This window comes from Chlamydomonas reinhardtii, chromosome 11, assembly GCF_000002595.2.
Source record: "Chlamydomonas reinhardtii strain CC-503 cw92 mt+ chromosome 11, whole genome shotgun sequence".
NCBI classification, from domain to species: Eukaryota; Viridiplantae; Chlorophyta; class Chlorophyceae; order Chlamydomonadales; family Chlamydomonadaceae; genus Chlamydomonas; species Chlamydomonas reinhardtii.
In genome coordinates, this window is record NC_057014.1 from 2,894,667 (window position 1) to 2,910,910 (window position 16,244).

Consider the following 16,244-nt stretch of genomic DNA (forward strand, 5'->3'; position numbering starts at 1 on the left):
CCCTTCCCCTTTCCCTCCCCCTCCCCCTTCCCCTTCCCCTCCCCCTCCCCTCCCCCTCCCCTTCCCCCTCCCCTTTCCCTCCGCCTGGGCTTGCGTGTAGTCTTGTCTTTGTTATCCCTTCTTTATCCTACTGCCGACACGCCTCGGCCCTTTCACTGTGCCCTGCCCTTCCGATTTTTGCCTTGCCCCTTTCCCACATGTCGTGCTCCTGGCCCGACGCTCCCTGCCTGGCGTCGGGGCTGCTTTCCTGGTCGCCAGGTAAGTCGTGGGTTTTGCTTGTCGCGTCCGCGTGCCTGTCTTGTGCTGTTGTGCGCGCCACCGAGCCCGGGCGGCGACATTTATCGCCGGCGCCGCTCGCCCTGCTGCTCCACGACGCCTCGGCCCACATCCCATAAATATTATCGCTTGCAACTAACGCCTCTGCCTGCACTCCCGTTTTCGTTGGTTTTGGTTTAGTTTGGGCTGGTATTTACAACCCTCCCCCTCCCCCTTCCCCTCCCCCTTCCCCTTCCCCTTCCCCTTCCCCTCCCCCTCCCCATCCCTCCTCTCTCCCCTTCCCCTCCCCCTCACCCTGCGGCCCAGCGAGGGGCACTGCACGCCCGCCAGGTTGACCAGCAGGCCGATGGTGCCGGTGGGCAGCAGGCTGACACGTAGGCTGCTGCCGCCCAGAACCGCCTCCACAACCGCATCCACCATGCCGCCCTTGCCCACCTGCGCAGGGAGGGGAGAGCAGCGGGGTTGTAAGTACCAGCCGTCCAGCCCAAACTAAGGCAGACCAAGCCAGGAGCAACGTGGGAGGAGAGGGAGGATGGGGAAGGGGGGTTGCAAGGCTAGAATCATGGTTAGCTCAGGAGTGATAGCCAGTACGCAATCAGAGGGGGAAAGGGAGGGGGTTGCAAGGTTAGGGCGGTGGGAACTGGGTGTCTAGAGCAGTGGGAGCTAAGCAGGCATGGGGGTCAAGGCGCAGGCAGGAGCGCAGGAAGGAGCCAGGTGCACAGGTGGCGAGGCCGCAGCCGGGAGACGACAAGGCAGGGATGGGAACACACACGCCACGACCGAGAGCGCCGCCACCACCTCCACTCCGCCCGTCTACCACGCCGCCTTCACCCACCTTGGCCAGCAGCAGGCTGGCGGCGTCGTCATCCTGGTGGGGGAGGGCAGCGGCAGGTGGCGGGGGGGTGGGGAGGGCAGCGGTGGGTAGGGGTACACGGGACGGAGGGTGGTGCATTCATGACTATTTGAGGGGAGCAGCCGGCAGGAGGGTCACAGGGAGGAGAGCCCAAGCACACACCGCGCGATCCACACACGCCACGATCCAGCCCCACCACCACCGACCCAAACCCAAACGCCGCCCCCCCCCCACACACACATACCACCACCACCACCACCACCACCACCACCCACACACCGCACACACCTGGCCCGCCGTCTCGCGCACGGCCCGGGCGGTGCGGGCGGGGTCCTTGGTCCACAGCCCCAGCCCGCTGCCCTGCGCCGCCTCCTCCGCCCGCTTCAGGTCGTCCATGTAGGGGCTCTTCTCCTTGCCGGCGTCGCGGACCTGAACAGCGGGGAGGTTGCAAAGATTGGTACGGAGACGTGAAGCGAAGTAGACAGGGGGGTGTCAACTCCAGTCCAATCTAAACCAAACTAGCGGAGCACCGGCAGAGCGACAGGCAGGGGATTGACGGGGGGTCCCAGGCCTGAGTAATTAGGTGTGTGTGGCAACGGCGCATGGGCGAGGGCGAGGAGGGTTGCTTGAGACGCAAGCGCACGTGAGCTTGACAGAAGGCGACACAAGTCACATAACCCAACCCCACAACCATCGTCGCCATCTGCCAGTTATGCGTCCCTCTACCCTGCCCCATCCCTCCTCCCCACACAAGCAACCACACATCCGCCCCTCACCTTGGCCCAGCCCGCCGCCACCACGGCTAGCGCGACGTTGTCGTTCTGGTTTAGGAACACGGAGCCGAACTCGCGGTTGCCGATGGCCTCAACCACGTAGTCCACACGGAACACGCAGGCCTGTTGAGTGGGGCCGAGCGAGGGTGGGAGCGAGGGAGGGAGGGCGGGAGGAAGGGAGGGAGGGTGAGGGAGAGGGAGAGGGGGAGAGCGACAGGGAGAGGAGGAGCGGGAGTGAGATCGCACGAGGGAAGGGAATCACGAGAAAGGAGTGAGGAGAAGGCCAGCGGAGCAGCGGATGCAGGGCTACAGAACGGCCGGGGTAGGCGGGGTTGGCCGTGTGACCTGGCCGTGTGACGACCCGTGCCGCACCCGCAGGCACCCTCGAGCAGGGTGACAGGAGAGCCATGGGGAGTGACGGTTACGCGCTTGCGGTCAACAGGTCCAAAGGGCGTCTGCCCAGGTGTGTTGAACCCATGCTAAAACCGTGTTGCAGCAGGCAGGTGGGCGAAAGCGCAGAGCTGGGATCGGGCAGGCCGTGGGGCACGGGACAGATCGAACGTCACGCATGTGGTTGCGGCGCTTAGTGGGTTAGGGTGCGCATCCCGGTGGCACTGGATGGCTCAGGCAGCAACCGTGTTGCGGCATTAGTGCTTTGGGGCACCGGAGAATGCTACGGCACGCGGCCACTGCCGGACTGGGCCGGAGCCGTGAGGCCCTAGTCGCAGGAGGCCCGCGCCCCGCACGCGACAGCCGAGAGCCTGGACTGCAGCGGGTGCCCGCGACTGTAATTGCAACCTATGTAAACTGCAAGTTGGTATCGCTCAGCGTAGGCCGGGAGCGGTAAAGCGACTGCCGAGCCACGACGTGTCCCCGCTGCGCATGTCTCTCACCTGGCCGACGCACTTCTTGCGCAGGAACTCGCGCGCCTCCCACGCAAATGGCTCATCCTTGATGCTTCCATCGCGCTTGCCCTGTCGACGGCAAGGAACACACGCAGGCCAAGTCGCGTCGCTCCAGATCGCTACACCCGGCGAAGTCAGCTCGCGCGACAAACCATATGCACGCCCGCAAATCACAGCCGTTTCGATCTATCCCGTATACCCAGATCGACGCCAGCTTACCAGCTTGGGCGCGATGAGCGAGGACAGGGTAATGCGCTTCTCCGGAGCCGGGCCGGGTCCCTTGGTTGTGCCGGCAACCACCAGAGTGTCGCCCGAGACGACCTCCTTCACGGTTCCACGCAGCCAGCCGGTCGCCATTCGCAATGTTGACCAAGACAAGCAGACGCGAGTGGCCGGGGCCAACCAAACTTGCGAAACGATGGAGTTTGGAAGCGGTGTGGTCCCGCAGTGACGTAGAAGATAATGAACGCGCTGTGACAATACTCAACAAGAAATGCCCGTTGTTGTCAGCGAGTGGGGCGTTAGCCGACTCGGCAGCGATGGGCCAACAAGGTCCCATGCAGGCCCCTGCACCCACGCCTGCACCCGGCCGCACTACAGCTTCGTTCCCTCGCTTTTTCTTTCCCCTCCCAAAGCACCGCACCCACTCCCCTTGTTCGCGCATCGTACTGGTGCTTGGGACCGTGCGCTTCATATGGGGCAAGGTCGCACGACCGGTCTAGACCAAACCGGCATGCTACAGCCGTTGCGGCAAACCTCCCCTGCGGCAAACACACCGTGCTGCACCGTCGTGCGCTTGCGCGACCCATGACAACTCGGGTGCTGTTGCCTTCCAAGCGTCTATCACTCCATTGCGTGCCCTCGGCACCCGTATCTTCCATCTACTCGGTAGAGAATCTGTCCAAATCCTCTGAAGGCGGAGAACGCACCAAAGGCCCCGCATAGTCCCGAGTGTGATGGTTAGAATCCCGGCCCTCAAATCCCACAAGGCGTGTCAGGGGAAGAGTCGCAGAGTGGGTTCCAATTACAAGTACAAGACCAAGCCGCACAGCAAGAGCTTGCACCCGCACCAACACAAGCTGACGTGGCACGTGGTCCCTCTTCTTCCACCTCATGCAAAAGAATCCCGACCGCTTTTCCATCCCCAGAAACTAGGAAAGCATGTTTGCAACGGCGGTAGTGTTGTTGCCTTGACATAGCATCGCGCATTGGCAGAACGCATTAAGCGATGTTTCGACCTACGTCCAGGGAAATCCCTGCCTATGTCCAATAGACGTGGGATGGTCAGCTGCACACACCCACAAGGCACGATTCCGTTCGGTGTACAGTACAACAGAATTCCGTAACGCATTCGGCAGCAGACCAGCAGTGCATCTCATCGAGCTCGATATGCTTGCGGCGGTTCACAATATGCCTGCCCAAATGCTTCCTGCGACCAATTCACACGCATCACCACCACCACGCCACGCACGCCTCACCGTGTCAAAACCCTTCCGCCTATGGGCTTTCCCAACCCACTTCAGGACATTCATCCAGCAGCAAACTAACACCCCACATCGCCCTCTCGGTTTCTGCTTATCCGCCTTCTTACCCGCCGTATGCCTGGTCCCGCCGCCATGAGCACAACAGCTACCAGCTAGGAGTGCACTATCATGTGCCTGCACTTGTTCGGATTCCAAGTCCCCAGCCGGCCGCAATACCGGCAGGGCTCTACTCATTTGGCTTCACCAGGGCTTCGCACGTGAACCATACGTCCCGCATCTTCCATGCTCACCCCACGTAACACATACACATGATCATACACGTGCTAACGCGCGTCACCAGTTGCCTGATCAGTTATCTACGCAAGGGCACACCACCCATATCGCCCACCAGCATCCATTATGCATAGGCCATCCAACCGCGGATGTGTTCCGTTATGATGACGCCTGTACAAATCACCGGCGTTGTCCGTTGGATAAGGCTATTCCGATATAATTTCGACCTCAGACAAGTGACGGTGTTGTTGTTGACGTGTGCTGTGGGAGTGAAACCACTGCCCGTCTCTATTCAACGTGCACGCGCAGTGATCGCGTGGGACCACGAATAACAATGCCCGCACATGAGGATGCGGTAGCGTACACAGCCCGCGCCAACACGCAACACCTATCACCGTAACCTTCAACATACATGTGGCCATCATGCAGCAACTTATCACACGCAGCCCATGCGCTGCAGGTCTTCCACCCCCACCTCCAGCACCTCCACCCCCTCCCCCTGGTCGTACAAACAAACGTGCGCGTACACCAGCTCGCGAACCCCCGGCTGCCCCGCCCGCGCCCCGCCCACAGACCCGTCCCCGTTCCTAGCCACCCCCGCTGCCGCCGCCGCGCCAGACCTGCCGACAGCTGCTGCAGCAGGAGGAGGAGGCAGGGCCACGCTGTAGGTCTGGCCCAAGCGGCCGTGTTGCATCTCCAGCCGCCGAGCCTCCATGTCCAGCGCAAACACCAGCACGTCCCCCTCCTCAAAGAACATGCCTGGGAGGGCTGCCCTGCTACAGCCGCCGCCGCTACTGCTGCTGCTGCTGCTACTGCTACTGCTCAGTCCCAGGGCGCCTCGCCCGTGGCTGCCGCCCAAAGGGTTGGCCGCGCGGACCTCGGCAGGACCGCTGCTTGCACCGGAGCTGGTGCCGGCGGCGGCGGAGGGTGAGCACGCAGCAGCGGCCTGTTGCACCTTGGTCAGCCTACCGCCGCCTCCCTCAACCCCGCCACCGGAAGCGGCAGCGCCGCCGGCGCCGCCGCCGGCGCCGGGCTCGTGACTGCGGGCCAAACCTGCCATGTGCCAGCCGTAGAAGCCGGGCGCGTGCAGCGTAGAGCAGGCGCGGCGGTGGCTGCTGAAACCGCCTCCCAGACCCCCCGCCCCTCCGGTGGACGACAGCCCAGCCGCCAGCAGCGGCAGCGGACCCGCCCAAGCGGCGGCTGTAGCAGCCGAAATGACGGGGACGCCGCCGCTGCTACTGCCGCCGCTGCCAGCGCCAGCTCCGGCAACAGCCTCAGGCTCGCCGGCCACGTGCACCACAAGCACGCCCAGGCTGGTGTCTGCCCGGCAGCTACTGCCGCAGCCACCGCTGCCGCCGCTGCTACTGCCGTGGCGGCTGACGCGCAGCTTCCACAGTAACTTGCTGCTGCCCGCGAAGGCCGACCTCACTCCGCCAGCGCTAGCCTGCGCCGCCGCTGCCACCGGCTCCAGAAGCGCTGACGCGTGGGCGTAGCCGCGGGTGTGCAGCTGCAGGCAGCTTCCATCAAGCACCAGTGCGGCGGGGGAGGAGCGGTAGGAAAGGAGGGGGCGGGTGCCGTACGTCGCCAGCAGGTACGGCAGCGGCGTGCCGTACGACAGGTGCGGCAGACGGGTGCCGTACACTGCGGCCGTCAGGCCTAGGAAGTCAATGAGGACGTCCAGCTCGGACTGCAGTTGCGGCGGCACCAATGGCGGCAGTTGGAAAGCCGGGAACCTCTGCACGGGCTGAGGCGCCGCCGCCGGCGCCTCTGCCGCGGCCGCATCTGCGTTGCAGTGGATGCCAAGGTCGCAGCCATCCAGGCCTAGCGAGAGGCTGGTTGGTGCGCAATTGCCGCCACGTAAGGTGGTGTTAGCGCCACGGAGGCTGGAGGGCAAGCTGCCTGTGACCACGTTGATGCCACTGAGAGCGCTGTCGCTGCTTGCAAGGCTACTGCTCCTGCTGCTGGTGCTGTTGCGCCTGCTGCCACCTCTGTTGTCATCGTAGAGTGTACTGGCATTGCTCAGGGCGGATAGGGGCTCGCTGTCGCAGTCGGCCTCCGACTCCGCCGAGGGTGCGTCGAGTGTGGCCCCGGCAGTTGCCGGTCCGCACACGGGTTCCTGCCATGTAAGTTCGACAGCGGGGGCGGAGACAAAGCTGGTTACTCTGGACTGGGATTCACGGCGAAGGTATTTCGACAACTCGCGCTGCCGGCCCGGTTTTCGCAATACGTTCAAAGCTGATAACCCCGACGAAGGCGCTTTTCCAAGCCTGCGTAGACGTGAGGTTCATGAAATGTAGGCGCCCCTACCTGCTCAGCAAGGCCTTCGCAGGGAGAAGCAGGGCCGCGAGCATGCCGACATGGGCTGGCCGAGCTGGCGCCCTCCGGACGCCTTGTTAGCCGGTTAACTGCCAGCCAGTTTAGCAAGATGGCGACAACCTCAGGACGGAAGCCAGGCAGCACGATTGGCGCTCGAATGTCGCAACGTTCCACCATGGCATGAAGCGCTGAGCCAGCAACGCACAGGCTCTCGCGCAATGCAATAAGTCTGACTCCATCTACATCAAATTCTACGGACTCCATCTCATTAGCCTTGCAAGAGGGTTATCAGGTGCGAAAGCCCGCTTCCTTCGGAACTCGGGAAGGCTTCACAGGTTGGCAAGTGTCGCCAGAAGGCGTCTGTATTATTGCATGTGCACATAAGTCCGGCTGCAGCCGGAAGCCTCGGCGACCGTGCATGCGCAGCGGATCGCAGGTGCACTTTCAACCGTGCATGCGGTTGGTATGGCGGGTATGGTCCCGTCCCCGTTTTATTCCCCGCCCCCCCCCTCCCCCCCGTCCCGGCCGGCCGCTGGCACTTCAACCAAACCATGCAGCATGGCCATGGCAGCAGGCCACGTGTCTGCACATCGCTGTTTCCCTCTGCTTCTTACGCTTACCTCCCATTGCATGCCTGCTTGGCGACAGGGCCTGACAGGGCAGGGCAGGCTGCGCCCGTTCCCCCCTCGACTCAATAGCTCATGACCACACCATGTGCTGCCTGCAAATTTTATCCTGTACATTATGGTCGAGGCCACAGTGCGGGGTGTTTCGCGGTGATGATGTGGTCTGTGCCGCCGTGCCGACGCACCACCGATTCACAGCTGGCTTGCATTGCACAGTTTAAGGGTCAGCTCTAGGGAAGCGTATGGATGTCCAGGGATGGGAAGATACACTTGAAAGCTAGCAGCATTGATGACAGCAGGCTCTGGCAGGCTTGCAGCGAGTCCGAAGGGCAGGCTTGCGATGGACGAACGTACGTTTGAACAATTGAGGCGTCTTGATTGGCCAGAATGGCTGGGCGGCGTTGATGGCAGAGTGAGCTGGAGTGAGGGCCAGCGAGGGCCGCCCGGGGAAGGGGAGCCGGGAGCCCTGCCGGCTTTGCGGAGCTGACCGGAATGGGGGCTGCACGCGGTTCATCCGACGCCAACGAATTGGTCAAAGGCTGTTAGCTGTTAGCCAAGGCATGCATACCGCCTGAATTGCTTGACTCTTTCGTACCCCGTTGCAAGCGTTGCAAACCTGCAAGCGCAAATATGACCGACGTAGGCGCGCGCGCACGCGCTGCATTGCTAGGCGCTCTCGTGGCGGATGCGGCAACAGCACCACTGCATGTAAGTTGCGTCTGACGCGCTGAATCGGACGGTGCCGGAACTGTTCGCGGCAATCAGTGCCACTGCGAACCATCAGCCTCGCGCGTTAGCACGCCCTGCTGTCACCCGGTGCAACTCATCGCAACACATGTCCTCTACTCGATGACTTGCGGAGACAAATAGAGCGTTGACTGGGGCGGTCGCGTTTTGGCAGATATCGGTGCCGAACCTTCGCCGTCGCGATTCCTACCTGGTGCAAGTTCCAATCGCTGGTTGCACTGAACGAGTAGCTGATGGAATGGTGCATCTGTCGGCCCTTGCCTGCTGCGAGCAACCCCCATCTCACGTCTGGCCTGCTGCGGGCTGCGCACACGTTGCCGAAGACGCCGAAACTTTTATGGATAACTACGCCACATGTTTCCAGCATTGCGCTTTGTATGCCTCTGGCTCAACTTATTGACCGGCGCCACGGCGGGCACTTGCACGGGGTCCGACTGCCTTCGTCGCGGCGGCTGTGTGCACCCCCATGCCTCCAACGCGCAAGCCTCCCAGCTCTCTTACACCCCCCCCCTCTTACAACTCGCCCTGTTCGCCCGATGTCTGCAGTGGATCTACAATGCGGCGAAGCTCAAGGAGGTGCTGACGACCAACGGCGACCGCACCGCGGACCCGGAGTTCTTTGACCCGCCCTCGTGCCCCTTCTACACCAACACCGTGGGCGCTCTGTCGCCTTACGGGCAGGTGAGACTGGAGAGGTTATTCCGATGAACGTGCGTGTGGGCCGGGTCTGACAAGCCTGGGAAACAGGATAACGGGCAGGGCATGGGGTGCCCAGGCCTCCGCAATCATGGAGCGCCCCCTTTTCTGGTGTCAACGCGCCTTTTCAGTGACCTGCCAATCCGCTTTACATCACCCATCACAACCATTGATATCCTTCCCCAACAGGAGCTGATTCCCCTGGTCAAGTTTATGGGGAACACCGGCGGCTGCGAGCCGCAGGCTTGGTCGAAGGTGAGCGGAGGGGGAGAAAGGTGTCAGCCTGCTAGGGAACTCGAGACACCGAAACCCGCCCACCAGAGTTTCCTGTGGTGTTCTGGATTAAGGTTCGGAGTCGGGGCCAGCAACGCGCAATCCGCTCGACCCACATCCCGTTCTGCGTGTTGCTGTCCGGAACTGCTCCACTGCTCAAGCTGACAGCCCGTACCCCACCCCAATCCAACCCACAAACCGTGTCGTGCTTCCCCCTCCCTCCCTCCCTCCCTCCCTCCCTCCCTCCCCGCACCCCCGCGCAGTACCTTGCCGCCCACTACGCCGCCGAGGACCCGCCGCTGGTGTACATCAACCACAGCGCCAAGGTGCGTTCGGTTTTTGGTTGAGGGATAGAAGAGGTGGTGTGCTGTGTACTAGATGATGGGGCTGGTCGACGCAAAGCGGCTTCCGTTTTCAACCACTGCCTCACAGACACCTACCGATACCGGAGGCTCTGGATGGGATCACCCCTGCAATCACGCCTCCGCTTCGGTTGTTCGCTGTCATTTGCGCGCTGGGTTGAACTTCCGTGTGACCCTGGTTTTCCAACGGCCCTAGGTGATGCGGGACGCCGTGGCGGAGGGCAAGACCTGGCCCGAGTGCGGAGACGCGCTGGACACGCAGGTGGGTGGTCGGCCGGCGGCGGCATGCGGCGTGCAGCTTAGAAGCCGTATTGAAAGCGCCCGCATGCCGAGCTAGCGGCTACGTAACTCCTGGCCCACACGGGAACGAGTCGCCCATCCAAGCTACCGTCTCCTGACTGATGGATGTCAAGCCACTTCAGCCTCGTTCATGTTAACACGCATGCTATTTCACATACTGCGCCTCTCACAACCATCATCGCCTTCCCATCACGGCTTTCACCTCACCATCCTCACCGCCATCACCGCCATCGCCACCCCACGCAGGCCAACTGCTTCGTCAAGGTGCCGGCGGTGGTGGCGCTGCTGGGCACCGGCGCCAGCGCCGCCGCCGACCCCGCCGCCGCGGAGGCGCTCCGCACGGGCGTGGAGGCGGCGGTGCGCGCGCAGCAGAACAACGACACGGCGGCGGAGCTGGGCTGGGCGGCGGCGCGCGTGCTGGAGCGCGTGATCACCTCGGTGAGAGACGGGGGGAGAGGGCAGGCCGTGACAGGGGAGGAGCCAAGACAGGGGGGCGAGGGGTTGCTGCGGCCCATGGCCTGAGACGCGCACATGCAGGCGGGGGGTTGTCTCTGCCGTGATTAATCATACCCGCGGAGAAGATGAGTGAGGGGCAGGGGAGGTAGGAGGGGGTGGTCGCTTGTCCCTCCTGCTCTAACCACGCACCCCCCCATCAAAAATGTAACCCCACCCGCTACCCACTGCATCCCACACACACGCAGTCGGACGGTGTTGAGGCGGCCATCCGCTGGGCGCTGGGCCCCGAGGGCGGCGTGGGCGGCAAGGCGGCGGAGGTGCTGGCCGAGGTGCTGGCCAAGAAGGACGCGCCGCCGAGGAGTGAGTGCGCTGGGGGGGTGGGTGGGTGGGAGGGAGTGCGCTGAGAGGGGAGGGGGGATTGTAGGTACGAGCCCAACTTAAACTAAACGGAAGGGTGAGTACTGGGTGTTGCGGCGGGGCTGCTGGAAACCTTTGGGAGCGTGCGGAGATGCCGGCGTGCCCTTGGCCTCGACAACGCGCCCGCACACGCACTGCTGTGATGGCGTTCGCTTTGCGCCGTGATCCTCGCTTCCAACTGCTACCCGAACCACTACACATCCGTTTTCTCCTTCCCTCACTCCCAGCACCAGCCCACTCACACCTACCACCCACCCACACCCACCCACACCTACCACCTACAACACCTACCACCACGCCCCGCCCAGGCCTGATGTACCTGGACGGCCCCGACGTCAAGTTCGGCCCCTGGGGCGCGGGCTGCGGCAACCCCGGCTGCCTCAAGGCCGCGCTGCTGGTCGCCATCCAGGCGAGTGCGCGGGCGTGCTTGCGAGGCCCCACCTGCATAAGGCATCGATGCCGCCCCCCGCGCCCTCTCCCCCGCCTGCGTTTCCTACGTTCGCATGAGTGGCTACCCAGATGACTACCCCTGCTGCGTTTCTTCACCCGCGTCTGTGTTGTCGTCCCTGCCTGTCTCCCAGGCACACACTCATTTACACGCTCTCTCCGCTCTTGCTGTTTGGTCACACACACACACACACACACACACACACTCTTTCATCGAGGATTGGGCGGGAGCTTGGACTTAGCGGCCAGGAGTAGCGACGCGGAGCTAGGAATCGTAGGAGTGCCTGGGCCTCACGGTACCGTGAGCACATGCATGGGTTTGCACCCTTGAGAGCGTGTGGACACTAATCCCCCCTCGAGGTTAGAGTAGCGGGGGTTGCGCGATTTCCGGTTGGTAAGACCGGCGACTCACCGCAGCAGGTATGCGAGGTAACTTCAGGTAACATCCGTAAACCGTCGCTTTGCTGCATCGCATACACTGTCTTTGCGCAACGTTTTCCTTGTGCTCTTTAACACACACGCTGCCCCCCTAATTCCTGCAGGCCAAGGACTACGTGGACGCGGTGCGCACCAACATGCTGCTGGGCGGCGACAACTGCAGCCGCAGCGTGCTGATCGGCGCGCTGATGGCGGCTCAGGTGAGGGCGGTGAACAGCCGAGGGCGGGGCAGGGCAGGAGATGGGGCGAGGGCAGGGGAGGCGAGGGAATGGAGCGGGGCAGCGCAGGGCAGGGCAGGGAGGCGAGGGCAGGGCCGCGCGACGCAGGCGCCTCGGCCGGATCAGCCCCAGCCCCTGGTGCCGTTCCCGCCCACGCCGTGAGGCGGCGGCGGCCTCCCCAGCTCCCCCAACCCATCCCCCGCCTCCTGATTCGACACCCCTCGCCCGTCCTCCCTTGCGCAAGTCCTCATGCTGAGCTGCCTTGCCCCCCGCTAGCGTGGCTTGCTTTGATTCAGTTTGGGCTGGTTCTTATAACCCCCCCCAAAGATGGTCTACCGTCTACCACTTCCTTAACTAGTCATGAATGTAACCCCCCTCGGCCCACATCCCATAAGTATTATCGCTTGCAACTAACGCCTCTGCCTGCACTCCCCTCGTTTTCGTTGGTTTTGGTTTAGTTTGGGCTGGTATTTACAACCCCCCCCCTGCTTGGCCTGGGCGGCGCCCGCAGGAGGGCTCGGCCGCCATCCCCGCCGCCTGGTCGGCCCGCACCGCCGACTACGGCACCCTGGAGGCGGCGGTGGACAAGCTGGTGGCGGCCAGGTGGGGGCTGGGGTCAATGCCCGCGGGGCATGTGGGTCGGTTGGATGCACCGTATGTGTGAGTGCATGCTGGGTGGAAGGGTGGCAAGGGAGGTGGGAGCGTCGCCGGGGCTGCTGGGCGGCGGAAGCGCAGCGGATGTAGGCTGCACACCGCTACAGCACGGGGTTCATCTGGACCCAGCGAGGAGCCCAAAAGACGCGCTCGTGAAGAACAGCAACTGTCAGATGCTGTTGCACTACGGTAAAGGCTGCACACGCACGCTCCTGGTGCTACTTGCCCACCAGGCTGCTCGGCAACGGTCTGGCTGTGGCCGGTGCCGCCGCTGCGGGCGCGCTGGGCGCCGCCGCCGCCGTGGCCGGCGGCGCCGTCGCCGCCGCCACCGACAAGGCCGGCGCGGCGCAGGCGGCTGCCACGGCGGCGGCCTCCCAGGTGGCAGAGGCGGCGACGGGCGCGGCAGCCAGCGCGCAGTCGGCTGCGGCGGCGGCCGTGGCGGCGGCGGGTGACAAGGTGCGCTGGACAATCCGGGTTTGGTACAGCCATCACTGGAGCGGGCCGCAGCGGCTCGTGGATGTGTACAAATGTGCCGCCAGTTAACCTGTTTTCCAAATTTGCTATGCAGGCTGCGGCGGCGCAGGAGGCGGCGACTGCGGCGGCCGGCCAGGCGGCTGCTGTCGCCAACAACGCTGCGACTGCGGCATCCAAGGCGGCCGAGTCGGCTGCCGCGTCTGCCGCGCAGGCGCAGGCCACCGCCGCCTCGGCGGTGTCGGCGGTGCAGGACAAGGCCGCGACGGTGGCGGCCGACGCCCAGGCCGCCGCGGCCAAGGCACAGGATGCGGCGGCCGGCGCGGCCGCGGCCGCGACGGAGAAGGCGGCGGAGGCGCAGAAGGCGGCGGAGGGCGCTGTGACGGCTGCCCAGGCAAAGGCGGCCGAGGCGCAGGCGGCGGCCGCGGGTGCTGCGGAGCAGGCGCAGGCGGCGGCTGCCAACGCGCAGCAAGCGGCCGCGGACGCCGCTGGCAAGGCGCAGGAGGCGGCCACTGGCGCGGCGGCCAAGGCGCAGGAGGCGGCCGAGGGCGCTGCTGCGGCTGCGCAGGCCAAGGCGGCGGAGGCGCAGAAGGCGGCGAGCGCTGCCGCGGAGCAGGCGCAGGCCGCGGCTGTTGGGGCGCAGCAAGCGGCCGTGGAGAAGGCGGCGGAGGCGCAGAAGGCCGCGGAGGGCGCCGCGGCTGCCGCGCAGGCGAAGGCGGGCGAGGTGCAGGCGGCTGCGGCGGGCGCGGCGGAGCAGGCCCAGGCGCAGGCGTCGGCAGCCGCCGCTGAGGCGCAGAAGGCGGCTGCGCAGGCGCAGGAGGCAGCGGCGGGCGCGGCTACCCAGGCCAAGGCGGCCGCGGATGGCGCGGTGGCCAACGCCCAGGGCGCGGTCACCTCGTTTGCCACCAAGGCCGAGGACACCGCGGCGGCGGCGCAGGCGCAGGCGGCGGCGGCGGCGGAGAGCGCCCGCGGGCAGGCGGAGGCTGCGGCGGCGCAGGCTCAGAACACCGCAGCAGCGGCGGTGGGCAATGTGCAGACGGCGGCGGCGGACGCCGCGGCGAAGGCGCAGGACGCGGCCGGTGCCGCCACCAAGCAGGCGCAGGAGACCGCGACGCAGGCGGAGGAGGCGGCGAAGGCGGCCGCCGCGCAGGCGACGGCGGCGGCGGCGGGCGCTCAGGAGGCGGCCAGCGCGGCGGCGGGCCAGGCCACTGCGACCGCCACTGACGCGATGACCAAGGCGAAGGCGGCGGCGGCGGCGAGCCTGGGGCAAGCCCAGGACGCCGCGGCGCAGGCGCAGAACACCGCGGCGGCGGCGGTGGGTAACGCGCAGACGGCTGCCGGCGACGCGGCGGGCAAGGCGCAGGAGACGGCGGCGGCGGCCGCAGGCCAGGCGCAGGCGGCGGCGGCAGACGCCGCGGCCAAGGCGCAGGGGGCTGCCACGGCCGCGACCGAGCAGGCGAAGGACGCCGCCGCCGCGGCGCAGCAGCAGGCGGCTGCGGCGGCGGATGCCGCCAAGGGCGCCGCGGCGTCGGCGGTGGGCCAGGCGACCGCGCAGGCGACGGCGGCGGTGGACCAGGCGAAGGCGGCGGCGGCCAGCGCCCAGGGCGCCCTGGCGGCGGCCACTGGTCAGGCGCGTGACGCTGCGGCGGGCGCGGCGGCGCAGGCGCAGACGGCGGCGGCGGGTCTGATGGGGTCGCTCAATGCGGCGGCGGGCAAGGCCTCGGAGGCGGCGACGGGGGCGCTGTCGGAGATCGCGGCGGTTGACGGCGAGGGCGGCGCCGCCAAGGCGGATGACGTGGCGGTGCAGGTTGGCGCGACCGCGGCCGGCGCGGCGGGCGCCAAGCCGCCGGCGGGCGTGCCCAAGAAGGAGGGCGCCAAGGAGCCCGCCTGCTGCATCGTGATGTAGGCGGTGTGGGCAGCGGGGCGGGGGTGGCGGCGTGAGCTGAGATGACGTGGAAAGGCAGGGGCTGGGGGCATGGTGTGCGCGGCGCGGCGACTGTGAGAAACATGGTAACATCGAATGCTATGGGTGGGGGCGAAGAATGCGCTAGTGCCACACCGGTACAGTAAGGTGGTGTGCGGCAACGGCTTCGGTGGTGTGCGGCAAGGGCTTGGGTAATGTGCGGCAAGGGCTTGGGTGGTGTGCGGCAAGGGCTTTGAAGCCCGCAGCGCGGGGAGATTCGTGAGAGGCTAGACCGCGGACTGGGGGGGCCTACGTTATGAAACGGCAGGCTGAAAGAGATGGCGGCCGGTGAAGGCGGCTGAGTATTACCTTTTGTCTGGTCACTTCAAATGACTCGAGTGGCAAGCGCGACCGGCCGGGTTGAGAGAGTGTCGGAAACCCCCCACACCGTGGCGGTTTATGCGAAGAAACCTGCAACACTGTACCCAGTGGGAGACACTCAATACGTATATGAATGCATAAGTCGGAGGGACGACGGCCGAGCATGTGACGCGTGTTGCTGCGCGCTACCGTCGTGGCTGACGGCAGCTGTGGATCTTTAGATACGGCCCACTCGGCAAGGCCTGCCGTCGCAGTGCCTCGGCACCTAATTAAGGTGAGACTTCAGTGCTAACAACAGTGACACGCGCGGCCCCCCAGCCTAAGGGCTCTCCCGCCTGCTGCCTGCGCCCAAAACGCACAGCCAGTACCACGCTTCTGCTTATGGTACTCACACGATGCACAGAGGAGCCCTGCCGCCCCCCTCACTGAGTGGCACCGTGTGACAAACCCACATCACGCCAGTATGCAAGCGCAGCGCTCACGGCAACCAAGCAAGGTCCTGCGACTATCCCCATACATCAGTCAGCGGTGAGGTCAATGGATGCAGCTTCGTCCACAGCACCACAGGCAGGAGCAGCCGCAGCCGTGGCAGCGGCTTCGGCTTCGGGCCGAGCAGTCCTGCCAACCCGCGCTGCACCCGCATCGGCTTTCTCACTGACACGCTTCCAGCCCTCCACCGCGATGCCGCCGCCGAGCTTGTGCTTCCCCTGCCTCGCTGCGCCTGCTGCGCTTTCGCTGTCGCTGTTCCTGGCGCGCACGCCGCCCCCTGCAGCGCATGAAGAGCTGGCTGCGCAGCGATGGAGCCATATCCTGCTTTGGGCTGCTTTGGTGCCCGCTCTCGCCCCGCCTCCAGCCCCAATCCCGCCTCTACCGGCGCCTCCGCCCGAGCCCCGTGCTCGCCTGCCGACGAGGTCGCTGCTGGCTGCGGCCCAGCAGCCGCAGCAACTCCGCCGCTTGGTTTGTAGCCCCCATCTG

General features: G+C 65.5%; 3 protein-coding genes across 3 annotated transcripts in view; 1 reads left to right on the plus strand and 2 right to left on the minus strand.

Moving 5' to 3' along the window:
* The window catches only part of CHLRE_11g477850v5 (uncharacterized protein), a 15,379-nt gene extending 12,094 nt beyond the window's left edge, over positions 1-3,285 (minus strand). Inside the window, exons 1-6 of the mRNA XM_043067662.1 lie at positions 3,027-3,285; positions 2,796-2,876; positions 1,906-2,025; positions 1,418-1,558; positions 1,112-1,144; positions 571-711 (exon numbers count right to left, since the gene is read on the minus strand). Coding sequence (XP_042919667.1) covers positions 571-711; positions 1,112-1,144; positions 1,418-1,558; positions 1,906-2,025; positions 2,796-2,876; positions 3,027-3,164 — 654 coding nt within the window. The 5' untranslated portion in view covers positions 3,165-3,285. The remainder of the gene's footprint in view (positions 1-570; positions 712-1,111; positions 1,145-1,417; positions 1,559-1,905; positions 2,026-2,795; positions 2,877-3,026) is intronic.
* Positions 3,286-3,819: 534 nt separating this feature from the next.
* CHLRE_11g477900v5 (uncharacterized protein) lies at positions 3,820-7,238 on the minus strand. The gene is made up of 2 exons (XM_043067663.1): positions 6,872-7,238; positions 3,820-6,680 (listed from the first exon to the last, which is right to left on the minus strand). Exons 1-2 carry the CDS (start codon positions 7,055-7,057, stop codon positions 5,001-5,003), a joined length of 1,866 nt encoding a protein of 621 aa, XP_042919668.1. The 5' UTR covers positions 7,058-7,238; the 3' UTR covers positions 3,820-5,000.
* Positions 7,239-8,058: 820 nt separating this feature from the next.
* Positions 8,059-15,570, plus strand: CHLRE_11g477950v5 (uncharacterized protein). Its single transcript, XM_043067664.1, has 12 exons — positions 8,059-8,214; positions 8,800-8,934; positions 9,139-9,204; positions 9,486-9,548; positions 9,781-9,846; positions 10,131-10,322; positions 10,586-10,700; positions 11,066-11,166; positions 11,747-11,842; positions 12,372-12,463; positions 12,748-12,970; positions 13,083-15,570. The coding sequence occupies exons 1-12, from the start codon at positions 8,137-8,139 to the stop codon at positions 14,889-14,891; spliced, it is 3,036 nt and encodes a 1,011-aa protein (XP_042919669.1). The 5' UTR covers positions 8,059-8,136; the 3' UTR covers positions 14,892-15,570.
* The last annotated feature ends 674 nt before the right edge of the window (positions 15,571-16,244 follow it).